General features: G+C 49.4%; 2 protein-coding genes across 3 annotated transcripts in view; one reads left to right on the top strand and one right to left on the bottom strand.

The window, feature by feature from the left end:
* TAOK1 (TAO kinase 1) overlaps window positions 1-12,996 on the top strand; it is a 75,126-nt gene extending 62,130 nt beyond the window's left edge. For both annotated transcript variants that reach the window (XM_061605520.1, XM_061605521.1), the window contains one exon: window positions 2,343-12,996. In XM_061605520.1, coding sequence (XP_061461504.1) covers window positions 2,343-2,807 — 465 coding nt within the window. In that variant the 3' untranslated portion in view covers window positions 2,808-12,996. The remainder of the gene's footprint in view (window positions 1-2,342) is intronic.
* Window positions 12,997-14,214: 1,218 nt separating this feature from the next.
* ABHD15 (abhydrolase domain containing 15) lies at window positions 14,215-17,783 on the bottom strand. The gene is made up of 2 exons (XM_061605517.1): window positions 16,930-17,783; window positions 14,215-14,731 (listed from the first exon to the last, which is right to left on the bottom strand). Exons 1-2 carry the CDS (start codon window positions 17,781-17,783, stop codon window positions 14,215-14,217), a joined length of 1,371 nt encoding a protein of 456 aa, XP_061461501.1.
* Between the last annotated feature and the right edge of the window lie 1,552 nt (window positions 17,784-19,335).

The raw sequence follows: 19,335 nt of genomic DNA, 5'->3' as shown, positions 1-19,335 counted from the left end.
TGCCGCCACCCAGGAGCCACAGTGTGTCTGACAACACCCATGTATCTACCAGACCTGTGCTGTGACTTGGGGTATATACGTGCTCTGTGTGATTTGGCTGCTGTTGTTTCCCTGTCCATGTACATGGCTGCGGTGCGGGGGGGAGGGTCGGGTGACAGCTGTCTCTGCCTCTCCAGTGACTCAAGGGTGTGCCATATTGATTGATTGATTGCATTTGTATACTGCCCCAGAGCCGAAGCTCTCTGGGCGGTTTACAACAATTAAAAACATTAGAAAGAAATATATAAATTTAAAAACACATTTTTTAAAAAAGCAATTTAAAAACACATGCTACAATGCCTGGGAGAAGAGGAAAGTCTTGACTTGGCCCCGAAAAGAGGACAGTGTTGGCACCAGGCGCACCTCGCCAGGAAGATCATTCCATAATTTGGGGGCCACCACTGAGAAGGCCCTCTCCCTTGTTGCCATTCTCCGCGCTTCCCTCGGAGTAGGCACCCGGAGGAGGGCCTTTGATGTGGAGCGTCGTGTACGGGTGGGTTCGTATCGGGAGAGGTGTTCCACCAGGTATTGTGGTCCCAAGCCGTGTAAGGCTTTATAGGTTAAAACCAGCACCTTGAATCGAGCTCAGAAACATGCAGGCAGCCAATGCAAGCGGGCCATATGAACGCACAGACGTATCTGAGATCTAATGCTAGCATGGCAGGTGGGGAAGCCTCACCCCAGGGGGAGGGGAAAACTTCTCCTAAGCTGGCTGTTCGTCTGCACCTCCCCCTTCATGACTTCTGCTCTTCTTCTTCCTTTCCCCCCAGGGGTCATTGCGTTGTAGCTAAGTTGACTTTTAGGTTGTGACGCTGTCATTTTACTATGCTGTCGTAACTTGGAGTTTAAAGTCAACAAAAGGGATTTGGTGGCAATCCGATTCCATCCAGTGGGTGCAACTTGAGAATAGGGGTGGATTTTGGGCTGTTCTGCTCTTTCCCTCTCTCCCTGTGGAGATGCTAGCAAGTGGGGCATGGAAAGAAGAGCTTAAATATACTCTTCTGGTGCACAACCTGGCAGGTTTTCAAAGCTGCCCCATGTCCCTAAGTTGCAGGTGGCCTCCTGTTGTTGCAGCAGTTCTTAACCTGGGGTCTAGGGACCCATAGAGGGTCCACAAACCAGGCGCAAAAAAAAATCAACTTCTAATGCAATAAAATGTATTTCTGTATGGGGGTCCATAGCTTTCATCAGAGTCTCAAAGAGGTCGGTGCCCCCCAAAAGGTTAAGAACCACTGCAATTGCGTCAGGCAACCTCTGCTGCCACCTGTTGGCTGCCTCCAGTGTAGCTGTAGAGCTGTCTAGCTCTCTAGGGTCAATCCAGTTGTTTTTTTTGGGGGGGGGGTTTCCTGCAAATGCTGATGTAGCCAGTGAGGCCACATCTCTAGAGAAATGGCTGCTAAAGATTTTGTAAAGAGGCATGTTGAGATCACAAGAGTGGCCACCCTGTAGCTTGACTTGGCCTTGGAGAGTTCGAGCCCTTTAGGGGCTTCAGAGTGAATTGGTGGCCTTTTTTTAGGTGTACGCTGGTGCCTGTATTTTATGATGCAGTCAAGACCCCTGATTGCATTAAAGCCTCCTTTGCAGTGTGACTTTCGATAGAAGCACCTCAGGTTATCCTGCTGACATCTTGCTTACGTTAATCTGGGCAGAGGAATGCCACTTTGCCCTGTCAAGGTTCTCTGCCCCCAGAGTTGGCAAGTGAGGGCAGGCAAGTGAGGGCAGGCAGCTTGGCAGGGTCTAGCCCAGCTCTTAGCGGACAAATAGTCCCCTGGATCGCCAGTCAGTTGCTTCTCAAGCATGAGGGTGGACTAAGGCAGCCACTGGAATGGCCAGAGATCTTCCCCCCAGTTGTGTAGCTCCAAGACAGAAAGGCTAGCCTGGTGACCTTCCTTAAGAGCAAGGCGAACTCCTGCTGTGAGTCGTTTTGTGATCTTACTCACCTCTTGGATAGTCGGAGCTTGCCATCTCGCTAATTTCTGTGCCTTTTGGGGAGTGGGGCGGGAGGGGGAAGACAGCTGGTGTTGCCTTTTGGTGGAAGAGAAGCAGCCACGCCTTAGTCAATTGCCGGAGTCTGTTAATAACTGACGTGGGTTGTGATTGGTGAGTGTTTACCGATTTGAGGCCAACAGGTCAAATGTATTTTTTGGATTGCGGTTTGCCTTGCTGGGGAATGGCAACTCCTGTTTTAACGTGGGATACCTCAGCGCTGCTTTCTTTACAGTCTTCTGCATGTCATTGCAAGGTACTTTGTGCAGTTCTGCTGTTCTGAAGTAAACCTTCCCCTCCACTTCTTTCCTGCCCAGATCGAGGAAGAGATGCTGGCATTACAGAACGAGCGCACAGAGCGGATCCGGAGCCTGCTGGAGCGCCAGGCCCGGGAGATCGAGGCGTTTGACTCGGAGAGCCTGCGGCTGGGCTTCAGCAACATGGTCCTCTCGAATCTCTCCCCTGAGGCGTTCAGCCACAGCTACCCGGGAGCTTCAAGCTGGTCCCACCATCCTTCCGGGGGTGCCATGGGGCCTCACTGGGGTCACCCCATGGGTGGCCAGCCGCAAGCGTGGGGCCACCCGATGCAAGGCGGCCCCCAGCCATGGGGTCACCCCTCAGGGCCCATGCAGGGGGTACCCCGAGGGAGCTCGCTAGGGGTCCGCAACAGCCCCCAGGCTCTGAGGCGGACGGCTTCTGGGGGACGGACGGAGCAGGGCATGAGCAGAAGCGCCAGCGTCACTTCGCAAATCTCCAACGGGTCACACATGTCTTATACATAATAGCGTCAAGATCTGTACCTGAGGGTGGCAATTCCACTGGAGCTGTCTGCCAACAGACACTGCCGACAGGCACCCCTTCCCGGGAGGCCGGCCTGGGCAGTGCGGACTCTGGGTGCCGACTGGCGAGTGCGTTCGTTTTGGACAGCATTCTGTTTTGGGTTTACTAATTGGGATGTCATAGTATTTGGCTGCAGAGTCTCTCCCTCTCTCTTCCCTTCTTTCTTTTTTTTTAAAAAAAGAGATTATTCTAAGGACGTGGTGTGGAGTCCAGGAGAGAGGGGCAGCTCTTTCAGTGGTAAGGGGTGGTCCTTCCATCTGCTCCTTGCCCTGCTGGAGTGAAGGAAAGGAGGGAGGGCAGGTGTCCCCTTACCCAAACTCTTGATGAATTAGCCAAATCAGGGGTAAGCCCATGCACTCCTGCTTTCCTCTCTCTCTATTTAAATCCCCCCCCCCCCGCGCACAAGGGACCCGGCAGAAATGTGCCACTAAGAAGTAGGGCCAGGAGGATTGCGCCTGCTGAGAGGAGCTGGGGGGAGGGCAGGCGGCGCTGTGCCCCCAACGCACGCTTTCTCTGTTGCACTAAGAGGTGAAGTTGCTGGTTCAGAGCACACACGATCACGTACTTGGGACAGAACTGCACTGGTCCAATGCGCCTGCTAGAAACCTGTTTGCCGTTCAGCCCAACAGGCTGTGGGGGGGTGGCTGCTGGGGAGGAAGGGCCAGAGAGGCCGCCTCTTTCTTTCTGGCTTAATACTGTGACATCTCATTTTAGTGAAGCATCAGAACAACTCACCAGACGCCCGGAATCGCCCTGGTCTGTCTGCTGTGCTCTTGAGATATATATATATATATATTTTTGGGGGGGGGAGACTTGCAGCCAACCAGTCCAAATTCCCAGAGGTATTGTGAACGATGCCATAATGTGCAAACATGCCATTTGGCAAGCAAGGAGCTTTCCTCCTTTCTAACACTACATTTTCATTTTGTTGTATTTTGTTCACCTCCTTGGTCTTGCCAGTTTTTTCTCGTTTACATGTAAAGCCGCGGCCAACGTGCGTCCTGAGTGTTTTAGTTGCCATGGGGAGCGAAGCACCGTTGGGGTCCCTCGCCCTCCCCCCACCCCCAGCTGCTGACTGGCCTGTTGCAGTTCCTCTGTAGACATCTGCAGCGCACGACCTGTCCTTTGCCCAGGTTCTCGGTTGCTGCGAATCCTCCCCGACACCATTTTTAAGCCATTGCGGTCGCCAGAGGCTTTGCTCCCAAGCAGGTTCCAGGTTGGGTGGGGGCTTAGGAACAAGTTTTTCCAAAAGCTAGACTCTGCCCCTCTTTTTGCGCCCGGGAAATTTGGGGCCTTGGTCGTCGAGGCAGCAAAAGATGTACAGCAATTAGCATCAGCCAGGGGCTAAGCTGAGGGGAGCTTGACCTGAGGTGAAGAAAGAGGTGGGGGAAGAGATTGTCCTCACTGCAGTTGGCGTTCCTTGTAAATTTCCCTTGCACATTTAAACAAACACTAGCTACTAACACTAGGATTTTGCCTTTTAACACATCTTTAGGGCTCAGAAATGCAAGGTTTCTTCTGAATGTGTTCATGTCCATGCGACACCTGTATACAAAATACTCAAACATCTGTCACACCGCAGCTTGGTTCTTTTTTAAAATCAGTGTGACCTTTTTTTAAAATATTTTTGTTGTTATGTGCCTTCAAGTCGACTACAACTTATGGCGACCCTATGAATCAGCGACCTCCAAGAGCATCTGTCGTGAACCACCCCGTTCAGATCTTGTCAGTTCAGGTCTATGGCTTCCTTGATGGAATCAATCCATCTCTTGTTTGGCCTTCCTCTTTTTCTACTCCCTTCTGTTTTTCCCCAGCATTATGGTCTTTTCTAGTGAATCCTGTCTTCTCATGATGTGTCCAAAGTATGATAACCTCAGTTTCATCATTTTAGCTTCTAGTGACAGTTCTGATTTAATTTGTTCTAACACCCAATTATTTGTCTTTTTCGCAGTCCACGGTATCCGCAAAGCTCTCCTCCAACACCACATTTCAAATGAGTTGATTTTTCTCTTACCCGCTTTTTTCACTGTCCAACTTTCACATCCATACATAGAAATCGGAAATACCATGGTCTGAACGATCCTGACTTTAGTGTTCAGTGATACATTTGAGGACCTTTTCTAGTTCTCTCACAGCTGCCCTCCCCAGTCCTAGCCTTCTTCTGATTTCTTGACTACGGTCTCCATTTTGGTTAATGACTGTGCCAAGGTATTGATAATCCTTGACAAGTTCAATGTCCTCGTTGTCGACGTTAAAGTTACATAAATCTTCTGTTGTCATTACTTTACTCTTCTTGACGCTCAGCTGTAGCCTTGCTTTTGTGTGAAATTAAAAAGAAAACACTCCAGATTCTTAGCTCCTCCCCTGCTCTCTTTCTCTCTGACCTCCAGTTCATATCACTGGGAACAAAGATGACCCTATAAGCCAAATCAGCCCCTTTCTTTAAAATAGAGAGAGAGGAGGATGAAGGAAGGGGCTGATGTGAGGAAGGAGGGGCCTTCTAATGCTGAACTGTGCACAGTTGTCCTCGCCAAACATCGGGGATTCTTTTGAAAGTGGTGTGGCAGGGGGCAAATAAGGTCACAACAACCCTGTTTTGGTCCTGCTTTTTATAGTCTGGGGCGCGTGTGTGTGTGCCTGCCAAAATCTCAGTAGCGCTCTTCTTCCTAGCTAACCTGACTTCAGGGAGAGAGAGGGGGGACACTCTCATCCATCATTTCTTTTCAGTTGACTTTGACATTTGAACCATTTAATTTATTTCTAAAAGGGGACAGGAAGGGAGAGAGAAAAGAGCCCTGAATTTTTAACCTGGAAAATGCCTCCACCACCGCCTCCAGTTCAGTTGGATCCCCTGAACCTCTGAAATGACTCCATTTTTAGGCTGTACCACATCAATCACATGGTGCTAACCACTGAATGTTTTTTTTTGGGGGGGGGGTGAGGGAACTTCTCATTTCTGGTTTTCCAAAACACACACACACAGACCAAGGAGCAATGACATGAGCCAGGCTTTGGCAAGCTAGTGCCCTCCAGATGTTTTTGATGACAGCTTCCATCAGCCCCCGCCAGCGAGGGGCATCTGCTGGGGCTGATGGGAGTTGTAGTCCAAAAGAGCTCTAGAGCACCAGGTTGGCAGGGGCTGAATTATGAGCGGTACTTGAGAACCCCATTGCTTCATTCATGCATTCTTGTTTGCATTTGTGATAAAATTTTGGGCAGACTTGATGTTGGGGAGGGGATGTTGTCCTTCCCTGAAATCATCTTGTTTGCGGGATGCAAAACAAGGCTTCACTCCTGCCTTTTTCACCCTCTCCCTCCATGCTGTCTGTTTCAATATTAGCACTTTTTAAAAAAAAGGGGGGGGGAGAGAATTGTGGTGTTGTAACCAGATCGTTTCTCCCTATGCCCCTTCCATGTACAACATCATGTGCCAGACCCTGGATTTATTCAATTAATTAATATTTTAATTAAAATAGTTTGGAAAACTGAATCACATCCATTGGTCTAAATGTGTTGTGGTGTGTGTGTGCTCACATCTGCAGGTGTGTATGTGTGCTGAGAGGGTGCCAGGAGGTGGTCTGAGCCAGCCAACTTTGCAGATGTCTCTGATCTCTTTTTTGAATTAAATAAATTTGCCATTTAGGGAAGCCAGTTGCATTTTTAATTTTGCAGGGATGCAGATTCCCTCTCCTCCTATCTTTGGTGAAAGAGCCACTTATTTTATTTACATGTTCTTCTGAGGTGCATATACCTTCTGAAGTTGATTTGCAACATTTGAGAGGCTTTTTAGAATTCCTTAACTCTGCTGTAGTCAACTTGCATCCCTTCCCCCAAAACGCTTGTTAGTTTCCTTCCTTCCTTCCATGTTTATCCCCTGGGAGTTGTTTCTGGATGCCTCCCTCCTTTTTTTAGTTCCATTATGAAATCCATCTCTTAAAGCAATGCACATCATACTGGGTCCCAGGCACAATGTCGCTTTGCATATCCTTCATCCCAGCGGTAATGAATCCTTCAGAAAGAGCTCCTTCCTCCCAGATAAGTGTGGCTGTGTCTGTCCAGAGTAGATTTCCCTAGGAAGTGGCAGAGGGCGTAAGGCAGGGGTGAGGAATCTCTGGCCTTCCAGACGTTGCTGGACTACAATTCCCATCTTCATCCCTGCTCATTGGCCATGCTGGCCGACTGGAGCTGGAGTCCAGCACCATCTTGGGAGGGCCACAGGTTCCCCACCCCTGCCCAAAGAGGAGGCGCCGGTACAGAATGGCAGATTCATTTGGCCTCATCCACAGTGCCACAATCCCAGAGGTTAAATTCTGCTGGCTGAAGTTGATGGGAGTTGTAGTACAAAACATCTAGAAGGTGCCAGGTGAGGTGAAGGTGGTCATAAAAGAACAGGACATGTCCAACGGCATGAAGCAAAGAAAGGAAATTCAGGAGCCGTTTTGGGTAGGGCCTACCTGCTCTTTGGTAGCTGCTGGAACTCTGACACCCAAGTGGTGTTTTAGGGGGTCTAGAAAATGATTTTCCTTCATGAGCACTGTGTGTATATATAAACCCCCAAGACATATTAATGTGGAAGGAGAGGGGTGCAAATACCTGAAATGTCCCCTCCGTGATCTCTCATTTTATGTTTTGAGGGAGGTGGCACCTGAGCACTGCTATGTTGATTATCTTGTTGCAGCATCTGCTTTTTTAAAAAAAAACCCAAACCTTGCATGTGTTGTAGATTTCCTTTTCAACACAGTGGCTGCACCTGCATTCATGGTTTCTTCCTAGGAAGTTGAAAGCAGAGCTCAGAATGATGCCTCTGAGGAGGGTGTTTTCTGTGAGTGATTTTATTTCTGTTTATTTTTTTCCTGCATAACCCCACAGCCACAGATTCGAGTGCCTTCCACTTTTAGTTAGGCAGTCTGAGGGCAACACAGACTCCTCAAACACACACGACTCTCTGGGTACATTTTATATACATGGGCTTCTGGTTGTGTATCTAGTTAAATGTTCTTGTGTGTCTGACTCGTGTTGTGGACCAGAGGGTAAGGGGCATCCTTAATTCGGCATGAGGTTGATTTGAGTGTAGTTAAAAAGGACCTCTTCACCTTTTGTAGATCACCAGGGGAGGGCTGGTTGAGTTTTTCAGAGCAGTGTCTGGCTCTGGTGCTGTGAAATCACAAGTCATGAGTCTGCTGGAGAGGGAGAGAATGAAGTGATGCACTGGGACTAGATCACCTTCAAGTGGAGACTATCTTCTGGTCTCCCTGTTCGTAGACTTCTGCTGACACTGCACAGTTACTGTCTGTCTCTCTGTGTGTAAAAGCTAGGAAGTCTCCAAGAAGGGCAACAGTGAAAATATAACCCCCCCCCCCCCAATCTTGTTGGTAGCTAAGAAGTGGATGGGCCATGCTTGAGGCTACTCCAGCTCTTAACCTTTTTGCAGACTTAAGAACGTACTGGTTCTTTGACATCTAACAGCCTTGAAACCCATGACTGCAAAAGGTAAAGGTATCCCCACACTTGTATTGCGAGTCGTTTCCGACTCTTAGGGTGGTGTCTTGCGATGTTTACTAGGCAGGCCGTATATATGGGATGGGATTGCCAGTTCCATCCCCGGCCTTTCTTCACCCCCCCAGCATATGCCGGGTACTCATTTTACCGACCATGGATGGATGGAAGGCTGAGTGGACCTCGACCCCTTTTACCGGAGATTCGACTTCCTCCTTTCGTTGGAATTGAACTCCGGCCATGAGCAGAGCTTCGGCTGCGTTACCGCCACTTACCACTCTGTGCCACGGAGGATCTTATGATTGCAAAAGACATGCTTAAGTATGCAGCCCCCTGCTGGGTTCATACAATGCGTTTGCCTTGTAGGTCCACACAGGGAAGGAATTCCTTTGTGAACTTTTAACATCTGAAGCAAGCCCAGTGTACCGAAAGTGGGCCAGGTGTGTCCAAGCAGATCAGTCCATTCCTTGAGTAAAGAATTAGCTCATCCCTCTGGTGGAGAGGAAAGGAGAGATGGACCTGTGGTCCTCTAGATGCTGGATTCCAGGGCCCATCGGTCCCGGCAACCAGAATGGTCACTGGTCCAGGGATAATGGGAGTTTGAATCCCACAACATTTGGAGGGCCATGGGTTCCCCCTTCCCTGCAATGGGGCATGAATGAAGCACGGCACCTGTCACTTGAAACCTGCCTTTGAACAGCAATGGGGAGGTAGATTGTCCCATGTACAAAAGCAAGGTTAGCTGTTTTGAGTTCTCTGCTGGCGTTACCACGGTAGCCATGTATATTTTAATGTTGCTGAGAGCCCTCAAAACTCAACTCATCTTCTTCCAAACCAGTTAATGTTCTTTCTAAGCTCACGGCGTTGGGTCTAGCTTACTCGTACCAAACAAGGATAATGTTCTGCTTCCAATAATGCTGACTCGAGTTGTGTAACACGAATGGAACATATGTCCATTTTTTAAAAATGCTCTTTTCCCCCAGGTGTGGGGAGCCCAAAACCTTGGGTAAACACTTGCTCCAGAGGCGACAGGGCTGTTGTCAGCAAATGAGGCCTGCGTGAGCAATCAAGGTGTTTAATTTGCTGTCATGAGTGCTCTTAGCAATTGTACAGTCCTTTTCCAAGCCATCACTGCAACTGCTACAGCCTAGGTTCTAGTAGGGTGGAAAAGGTACATGAACCACTCCCAAACTTTCCCTCGTTTAGCCAGAGCCCAGCGTTTTGACCTCTTCATCAACCAAATGCCACCCTGTCTTAATGAGGACTGGCCTCTTGCCAACTGGGAGCAATGCAAACTTTGAAAGAGGGCATTTCTTCACCACTAGCATTCATCCATGGCCTGCCTTTCCCCTCTCAAAATTACAGGTAACTTGGGACTGCGTGCATTGTTCCCAGTATTCCTGACAACCCTTTTAGAGAACGTGGGGAAAGAGGTGCTATCGTTTATCTGTAAAAACTAGCTTAACAAAATTACTTGTGTGTTTTTGTGTGCACGCTTTTGAAATTCTGGAATCTTTTCTGCCCTCACCCCTTTAAACACTAAATGTTTAAATAAAAGCTATGGGGTGTGTCAAAAGGCAAGCTCTGATCCAAATTTTAACACACCTTGAGCTTGATAGATCTTAGTGTCTGATTCCCACGTTTGGGGTGCCTGCAATCTTTCCTATCTGTTTTCACAAGCATCTCTTCCCCTCCCCCCCTCCAGCCTTTTTGTAGGGAAACGTTCTTGGATCTGAGAGAGAAAAAAGCCCTATAGCCAAATGCTGAGGGAAAGAGGTGAACCTGAGTTGCCTGCTGTTTGATCCCGGCATCGCAGATTTCTATGGCAACTCCTAGCTCAGCGGGAAGTCAGGCTCAAAAGACCGTAGTTAATGGATTGCAACTTGCAGACTCTGACTTTGGCAAGAGAAACTAGCTTTTTTTCCTTTTCTTTTTCTGCTGGAGAGAATCCTTGCTCAAAAGCAGCAATATATAGGCTCTTTGTCTGTCTGTTCTACCTCCCTCCCCTTCCAACCATTTTCTGTTTGGATGAACGGATGCAAAGAGAGATGGAGGAAGATTAACTGCTGTTGGGCACCCTTGGCTTTCCTAGGACTGAATGTGGCACTGAGGCATTTTGGAATCGGCCTATACATTTGCTTGAGAGTAAAAGCAAAGCGTTGAATGACTTCCCCTGACACATAGGTATCCAGGGCTCCATGTGTGTCACAGAGGAGAGAGAGGGGAACAGAGCTTGGCTAGCTGACCCTCTTGCATGGAATCCTCTTTTCTCTTCCTCTAGGATGTTGGATCCACAGGAGCAATTGGGAATTGGGCGCTGGTCAGGAGTACCCAGCCTGCACTTCGCACATTACTGCAGAAACTGTACGCGCCATACATTTAAAGCGCATGGCTTCCCCAAAGAATCCTGGGACGCGTCGCATGTGAAGGGTGCGGAGTAGAGTACAGTTCCCAGGATGCCTTGGGGGAGCCATGCGCCTTTGGTGTATGGGGTGTACACAGCCTGGGGGAGGGACAGTTGACTCTGTGTTGTTGTATGGGGCTGAGTTGACCCGCAGGCGGTGAGAAAGCAATGGAAGGGGCAGGTGGTTGTATCTAGCCAATGTGATCACCCCCCAATTTTCACTTTTCCACCTGATTTTTTTTAAAAAAATAAAAGCCTCTAGCACATAACCCCACACCTGAAAAATCTACATTGGCTGAAATGGTTGTGCCAACACTAAAAGGTGTTTTTTCTTCTTAAAATAACGAGTACTCCTGTCGCTGCATGTCCTCCTGTGGTTTCTTCCCAGTGTGTGTGGGGGGGCTCAAAGGTGAGCAGCACCAAGGGGGGGTCGTGGGGGGTGGCGTTGCATCAGTGCGCAGTCTCTGAGCTGCCCGGCTCCTCTGTGCATGAACCAGTCAAAGGGTCAACCTGCTGCCCATCTTTTGCTCACCTTGAAGGCCTCTGAGGCACGTGTGCGAGTTGTGAATAGTGTACATTGGACCTTTACGAAGCAAAACCTGGAAGCTTGCTTATATTGTGAAGATTACTTTAAAAACAAAAGGCGAGACTTGATTTCTAATGAACTATTAACACAACTTCAGTGTAAATTTTATCCCACTTGGGGTTTTTTTAAAAAAAGCATTTTGAATGTATAATCTTCCTCCCTGCCTGCCTTCCCCGGCTGGTCAGCCAACTTGGCTTATTCTACCAACCAGTTGGATGTTCTATTTATTAATTTTGTAATAATTAATTTCCCCTACCTCTTGAGTTGAAGGCTTTTTGTTGTGGTTTTGGATGTTATATTTTCTCTCTCTCTCTCTCTGTGCCCACCCCATCCCATTGTGCACAAGGGTTGCATATGTTAAAATTACGTTTTAATTAAGAAAATCCTCCAACTCCCCCTTCCGGTCTTGTAGTTTTATATTTTTATTGTTCCCTGTTTGCAGCTTACTGTGCAAGCTGCCTGCTCATTTCCCCCCGATTGTCTGCTCTATAGACACCTCCTAACTTGAAAGGAAAGAACCAAACCACCACGGTAGCACCGTTTGCCAACTGGAGGAAAGTCAAAAGCCCCCAAAGAAAGATGCACACCTGTAGTTGGAGAGACCGCTTAAAGTGGCAGATGAGAGCAAGCTCATTGGGCTGTGAGTTTCTATACCCTCTGTGCCCTGTTGACAGCGAAATGTAAAGTCCCCTTGGTTTTGGAGAGAGAGTACTTTGTGCTGGGTTTGAGCGTCTGAAAGCGATGAATACAGAGTGGCCGGCGTAGCCCAGGTGTGGCCCTCCAGAGGTTGCTGAACTACAACTCCCATCAGCCCCAGCAAACGGGCAATGGCCAGGGGCAATGATGGGAGTTGTAGTTCAGCAACATCTGGAGGGCCAAAGATTCCCCACACCTGGGCTACCCTGGTTTCCCCTCCAGTTGTTTTGGAGTACAGCTCCCATCAGGCCCAGCTGGTGAAGAATGGCATGCAGGAATGTTCTTTTAATGCTCTGACCCAACCAAAGCAGGGCTTGCCCTCGTGGTACGAGGCCTTGCTGTCTGCCCAGATTTCTGAAAAGCGTTGGGACAGCCTCTCTGCAGAGCCCGCTCAGCAGCCTGTAGATTTCAAAAGAGAAGGAACTCGGGGAGGGGGGGGGAGAGAGAGAGTGGCCAAACCTCTCCATTTTTTGTCTTGTTTTATAGAGGATCAACTATGAGGTGCTTCAGGGTGGCTGTACGCCTGCATTGCAGGTTGGCTCCTCTGAGAACAGGCCTTTGGCCTCATGCAGCAGGCTTATGTTCTTATCATTTTGCTTTGGTTTTGGAGGTGCTGAGAGGACCCCAGCCTGGCATGAGTGAGCGGCCCCTCTCCATCCCACTGCAGGCGTGCATTTTCCTTGGCTGGCAAAGCGTGCCGTGAGCGATTCAGGCTTCTCTCTTGTACAATCATTCTTGTCAGTATTCCGCTCTTCTGGTTTCAGGCGTATATAATAGCTCATATATAACCCTGTATTGATTGTATAGATTGTGCATTTAAAGCTGTTACCAAGGTTTGTGGAGTGGTGAGGGAGGGAGGAAAGAGGGGAAATAAGAGAACAGAGGTCCTATGTCATATTTTGTTTGTAAGTATCCTTTGTATCATAGCAAAGGAAATGTTTAAAACAGATGAGGTGTAATAAAGTAATTTTAGTAGAGGGCGTGTCTGCTTCGCTTTCTTGCGGAGGGTCCGTAGATCCCCACCCGGCCTCCTGGAGGAGGCGATGGAGGAGGCAGAGTGCGGTGGGCAGGGTGGGACTCCGGGGCTGCATGGGCTCTGGGGGAAGACCTCAAGGGCACCCTCAAGTGGCGACCTCTCAGCTGCACAATCAAGGCCTTCCAGCGGGGGGGAAGGCCAAAGAAAGTCTGCAGTAAGATTTGGTGGAACAAAAATGGGTGGAGGTCAGGAGAGGCTGGCCCTGAAGGCAAAAGGGGAACGTCACAGTCTACATCTCTGTGCAATGATGTGCTGGTCCAGTATAGCTTCTCAAGGGTGGACCAGGTCTGCAGCTGCCACCCATCCACTGATGCGCTGGCTTTTAATTCACAGGGATATTTTTCTCCCTGTGGGGCTGTTTTCAAAGAATCCTCCTAAGTTCCTTCTGAGATAGGGAACAGTTCTGTGCAAGGACAGCCCTTTGCCATTTCGAACGCTAAAATTGGTGAGAAGGAGCTATATTGAGGTCTGATTTGAACACTGTTCTCTTACGGCTGCCTCACTGTCTGTTATGCTGTCCTGTTTTTCATTAGCAGATGCTCTGCTCAGAGACGGGGATCTGCCTTGTACCGAGTCAGGCCATTGGTCCATCTAGCTCGAAATGGCTGACACTGGCTGGCAGCAGCTCTCCCAGGTTTCAGGCAGAAGTCCCTCCCAGCCCTACCTGGAGATGCTGTTTGGGATTGAACCTGGGACTTTCTGATTGCAAAGCCAACGTTCTACCACTGAGCTACAGCCCTTTGCCTAAAAGTGAAGCTTCCAGTCCTCATGGTTCAGAATTAAGGGTTGATTTAAATAGGAACACAGGAATACAGAATTGGATCATGATGTCATCTAGCTCAATATTGTCGGCCCTGACTAGGTTTCAGGCAGGAATCTTTCCCCCATCCGTACCTGGAGATGCCGAAGACTGACACCTGGGACCTTCTGCATGCCAAATGGGCTCTATCACTGGTCTGTAGCTCCAGTCAGCATGGAGATAGAGTCCAAAAACATGTGACGGGCATCAGCTTGAAGAAAGCTGTTCTAGAATGGTGAGAGCTGTGGGAACAGGCAACAATCTTCCACGCTCTCCAGCCAATTTGCCCTTATGGCAAACTCCTGGTCCCAGTGGCTCTGGGTATTTTTGTGTTAGTGGGTGTATGACCTTTGCCAGCTGAAGGGATTGCTGGTGGGCAGCAGCGCTTCTCTGCTCTGTGGAGTGCCCCGTCGGCAGCGATGGTGCGCGGTGGTCATCCCGCAGTGTGGCCTTTCTTTCATCCGCTTCTCCCCTCGGAAAAACTCCACCAAGGTCCGTAGGTACTCCAGGATCACTGCATTGCCCCAGGAGTCCGACTCCCTTCCAAGGAATCCGCAGTGTCCCCCGTGCGGACTCAGCAGCAAGAAGAGAAAGGGGTTGCTCTGGAAAAGCTCCCAAGGGAGGGTGGCATCAGGAGCCCCCCGGATGGGGTCGTCAGCGCTGCAGAGGCATAAGACCGGCACGGCCACCTCGTCCACGTCCCGCAAGGGCTCATTGGCGTCCCAGTAGGCCACCCAGCTTGACCCCTGGCTCTTGTGGTGGCAGAAGAGAGCTTCTTCGAAGGCCTGCAAGGAGCGGCTTTCGAGCACCCTGTCCATCTCCACAACTTCCTTCAGGGCCTTGGCGTACCTGCGAAGAGGACAGGAGTGGAGAAGCTTTTTTCAGGCCAAGGGCCACAGTCCCTTCCGCGCAACCTCCTCAAGTGGCGCAGGCCAGAGGCAAAAGTGAAGGGAGCAATGAATGGAAACGTTTCCCCTTCATACCTGCAGGAGGGAAGCTTTGGCCCTCCAGATATTGCTGAACTCCAACTCCCGTCAGCCCTAGCAAGCGCGGCCAGGTGCCAGGGATGATGGGAGTTGTAGGTCAGCCATCTTTGGAGGGCTAGTTTCCCTGCTCCTCGCATACAGTCAGCTAATTTCTACCCAGACCATCCTCCATGCAGGCAAGCAAGAGGCACTGTCGGAGCATGTTCCAGCCAGGCAGAAACACTTGAGGAAAGGTGCAAAGCAGGGTTGCTAAGGGGTGGGTCTGGGGAGAGCCTTGAGGGTCAGACAGAGAAGTCTGAAGGGCTGTATTTAGCCCTGGCATACAGCTTCTCCCTAAGGGCAGTGTTCTCCCATCCTCTTTCTTGACCCACACAAGAGGATGCGAGGACCAGTCTGCAGCATTCTGTGGGGTGCTTGTTGGCTGCAGCACTCAACACCTTTGCATATCTCAGCTCTTGAGTTCTTAACGTGAAGCGAAGTTACTAGTCCTTAAGGTTTGACTGACTTGCATTTGAAAGCACATGGCCAATGCCAGATGAATCTTTCAGGCTGGCAGAGTTGCTTTGGAATATTATCAGGGGTTAAGGGCTGGGGTTTCAGTGCCCTTCTCTGAGTTTAAATAATGGAAAAGTACAAACGTGTGGAAAGCGTGCCTCACTCATACTGCCCGGTTTGAATGGTCTTGTTGCTCAATTCTGATTTCGTGTTGCAGTAAGCCTAGAGGCAGCCTTGGCTGCAATCTATACATCAAATGGAGTGATAGGATGCTAACCAGGCAATTGTCCAGAGGGTGCCTAGAGTTTTAAGCTACTGCCCTGGAAGCCACCACCTCTGGTCACTTCTCCTCTGGACCAGTCCCCTTCTCCTTGGAAAGAGGGGGCACCCATACTTCTCTTTTCCATGGGTAAAAGTCCAATCCAATAGATTGGAGAGCCAGGATGTTGAACTATGATCTGGGAGACCGGGTTTTGAATCCCCCACTCAGCCATGAAGGTCAATGGGTGACCTTGAGCCTGTCACTGTCTCTTAGCCTAACCTACCTCATAGGGTTGTTGTGAGGACAAAATGGGGAGGGTAGAACCATATACGTGTACCTTGAGCTCCTTGGAATATAATAGGATATAAATGTAAGAAATTTTAAAAAGTTAAACGTGAGCCTTGGAAACCACATAGCGCTGAAAAAGGAAGTGGGAATCAGTGACACTCTTTCAACATCCTTCTTCAGCTTTATGGCCTGAAAGGAGTAAAATGTAACCACCCTTGCCACTTAGCGACTAGGGATGGGGGAGACATTTGCTTCAGTTCATATTTAAAGGCAAACTTACCAAATTCAAACTTTCAGAAACAATATGTGAACTGAGACACAGCCATCCTTTGAAATATGCACTTCCCTGAATTTTTGCAATGCAGTTCTTCAGCCAAAATGCACATACTAGGGTAAAGCATATGACAGCATGTATCAGGGAAACTAACCTACAGAAACGCGTTCTGTTTAGGGAGATTGCTTCGCAAAAATGTGTATTAGGCAAAACTGCATACAAAGGTGTAGAGATGAGTAGAAATTCACTGCAAAATGCTGATGAATTTTGATGACTTTTTTTAAAAAGCACAAACTGATATACAAATGTGGAGAACTGAATTTAAGCTTTTATTTTAAATAAACCGACATATTCACCTACCCCTACTAATGACCAAGGAGGCCGTGTGGGTGTGTGATTTTTGTGGGTACCAGGACACCACTGCCCCCATGAGCACCTCAACAGCAAACCTAGTTTCATATTTGATTGATTACATTGATATCTTGCCTTTCCTCCAGGGAGATTGACGTGGCGTACAAACATGGCCCTTACCCCCCATGATTTTTATCCTCACTACAACCCTGTGAGGTAGATTAGGCTGAGAGAGATAGCGACTGGCCCCCAAAGTCACCCAAGTGAGCTTCATGGCCAAACGGGAATTTGAACTCTGTTCTTCCAGGTCTTGGTCCAATGCTCTACCCACTACACCACACTGACTCATAAGTGGCTCAGAGCCTGTGTCAGAGGCTTAGGAAAGACTCACCTGCTGATGCTCCTCTTCTGGAACAGAAGCAGGCTCCATTCATAGAGCCAGGGGATGCCGATCTCAAACCAGTCCTGGACCTTCAGCAAGGGTGAGATGCAGGTGGCACCACCGAGGTAGCTGGACGACCCGCATTCGCCCAGGTAGGAGAGCAATAACCCCGATCCGGAGCCTTCACTCACGGCAAAGAGAGTTGAGGTTGGATGTCTGAACCGGATGTATGCCACTGCCTCTTTCAGGTCTGCTGGGTCGCCAAAGGGCTGCAGCTTTGGGCTGGTGAGCGGGCAGCCATTGTGCCCCCGCCGATTGAAAATTACCGGGTAGTAGCCTTGCTGAAGGGCCTGCCGGCACAGTTGCTGGATGTTCCTGGTGATCCTGCCGGTGGCGTTGGGCACAACCAGGAGCACCAAGGACTCTGCTGCGTCGGTGGCCTTCCGGCCTCTGTCCGAGGGCCCGACTACCCAATCCAAGGCGACAAGGCCCTTGTCTGCCAGTTGGAGATGGTCTCTAGCAAACTCCAGTGGGTGACCTGGTGGCCACAGGAGCTGCATGACGGTCTGTAGGTTTGGCCAACTCTTCCAGGACCATCGCTTGGCCTCCAGCTCCGCGGATCTGCAGAAGCTCTTCAGCAAGGCTTGAGCCAAAGCAGAGGGCTTGCAGATCAGCCAGCAGTCCCCCACTGGGGTTCCCCTTTCCTCTGCGAAAGTAACCCCATCCCCATGTCCCTCCCCTGCGGGTCCTGGTTGTCGCTGCTGCCTTCTGCCACCGGTTAATCTGCCAAGAGCTGCCTTGTGCCCCCAGCACCACCAGGCCAAGAGGCAGAGAAGGGCCAGCCCCACAGCCCAGAGGGCCATTGCCTTTTGCAGCCCTGGACCCGACCGGGCACCTCATGGGAACTGGAGAGCCTGCTGCTTCTCTGGCCAGCGTTTTGCAGGCATTGGCTGGTGCTTGGTTACTTAGCAAATAATTTATTTGTCTGAGGGTTGCTGTGGGGGGAAAACAGGGGTGGTGGGTGGTGTGCCTGCAAGTGTGTTAACCCCTTTGCTTCCAAAGCCGTTCACCTTTTTCCTGCTGGAGGCCCAAACTGGGGGACCAGGGGGTAGTTATCCTCTATATTATATTTTCTCTCTCCTGTTTCTATCCTCTGAAGCATTCGCCCACAAGGTCTGGGTAATGGGTTTGGGGTGGTTGTGGTGGTTGGAACTGGAAAGTGCAGTGTGAGTCTTCCTTTTGGACATGTCTGCAAAATTTGTGGCAAAGCAATTGCCATCCTTATTTGTGTGTGTGTGTTGGCTCTATTTGCATTTGGGGATGAGCTAGGAGGCCCATGCAAATGTCAATGCAGCGGTAGCCAGGTGGTGAGTTTGGTGTTCGGCATGCTTTGGGGATTGGATCGTTCTGAATTCCTAGGCAAATGGATCTGATCTGCACCATTGCCATTGTTCCTCAGATTTCACAAGCCTCTGAATTTTCTGATGCAGTTCATGACCCCCCAAAATGTGTGTAAAAAGTGTGTTTTAGGATCAAATACATTTTTAGAAAGGAGTCAAGTTAAAAATATGTATTTTCAAGTGCAAATACGACTCATGTAAAAAATCTTTCTTAGAGTAGTAGGAACATCTGTTGGAGTTTTTAGGAATGGAGGAAAGTGCCTCTTACTGAGTTAGGCCATTGGTCCACCTACCTCAGTATTGCCGACACTGACTTGCAGTGGCTCTCCAGGGCTTTTGATCCAGGCATCTGCTCTACCTGGAGGCTGAAACTGTGTCATTCTGCATGTTGGTTGCTTCTCTGCGTGAATCGCTGTCTAGCCAGCCAGAAGGCAACCCAGATCAGAAACTCGTACACGTGCGACCACTGACAGAGAGCTTCCTTTTAAGGGCAGATCATTTTTACTTTACAGGTTTTTAGCCTTCTGTTTTGCAGGTTCTTCAGAGCCAAGTGTCACTAATTTTAGTTCAGAAATCATGTTTGTTTTGAAAATGGAAATGGACTGCCTTCAAGTCGATCCTGCCTTATGGTGACCCTACGAAGAGGGTTTTCATGGTAAGCGGTATTCAGAGGGGGTTTACCATTGCCTCCCTCTGAGGCAGTGACTGGCCCAAGGTCTCCCAGTGAACTTCATGGCTGTGTGGGGATTCGAACCCTGGTCTCCCAGGTCCTAGTCCAGCACTTTAACTACTACACCACACTGGCTCTCACGTCTGCTTTAGTTATCTGAATTTTGGGAGATAGGGCATTTCCCCTAAATGTGGGGGAGACCTGAAGGCTGCATCCTCAAAAGGTCATTTAATGCCTTAGGGTGAAAACAGGGTCTTGGTATGCCTTAAAAGCATAGAGACTGGCTGTGCATCACCAGGTTGTGTTTGCTGGAGCCTGCTTCATCTAGTTTGTCACAGCTGTCTG

This window comes from Rhineura floridana, chromosome 21 (genome assembly GCF_030035675.1).
Source record: "Rhineura floridana isolate rRhiFlo1 chromosome 21, rRhiFlo1.hap2, whole genome shotgun sequence".
Lineage (NCBI taxonomy): Eukaryota > Metazoa > Chordata > Lepidosauria > Squamata > Rhineuridae > Rhineura > Rhineura floridana.
The sequence above is the reverse complement of the archived record's forward strand: the minus strand, read 5'-3'. Positions and strand labels throughout refer to the sequence as shown.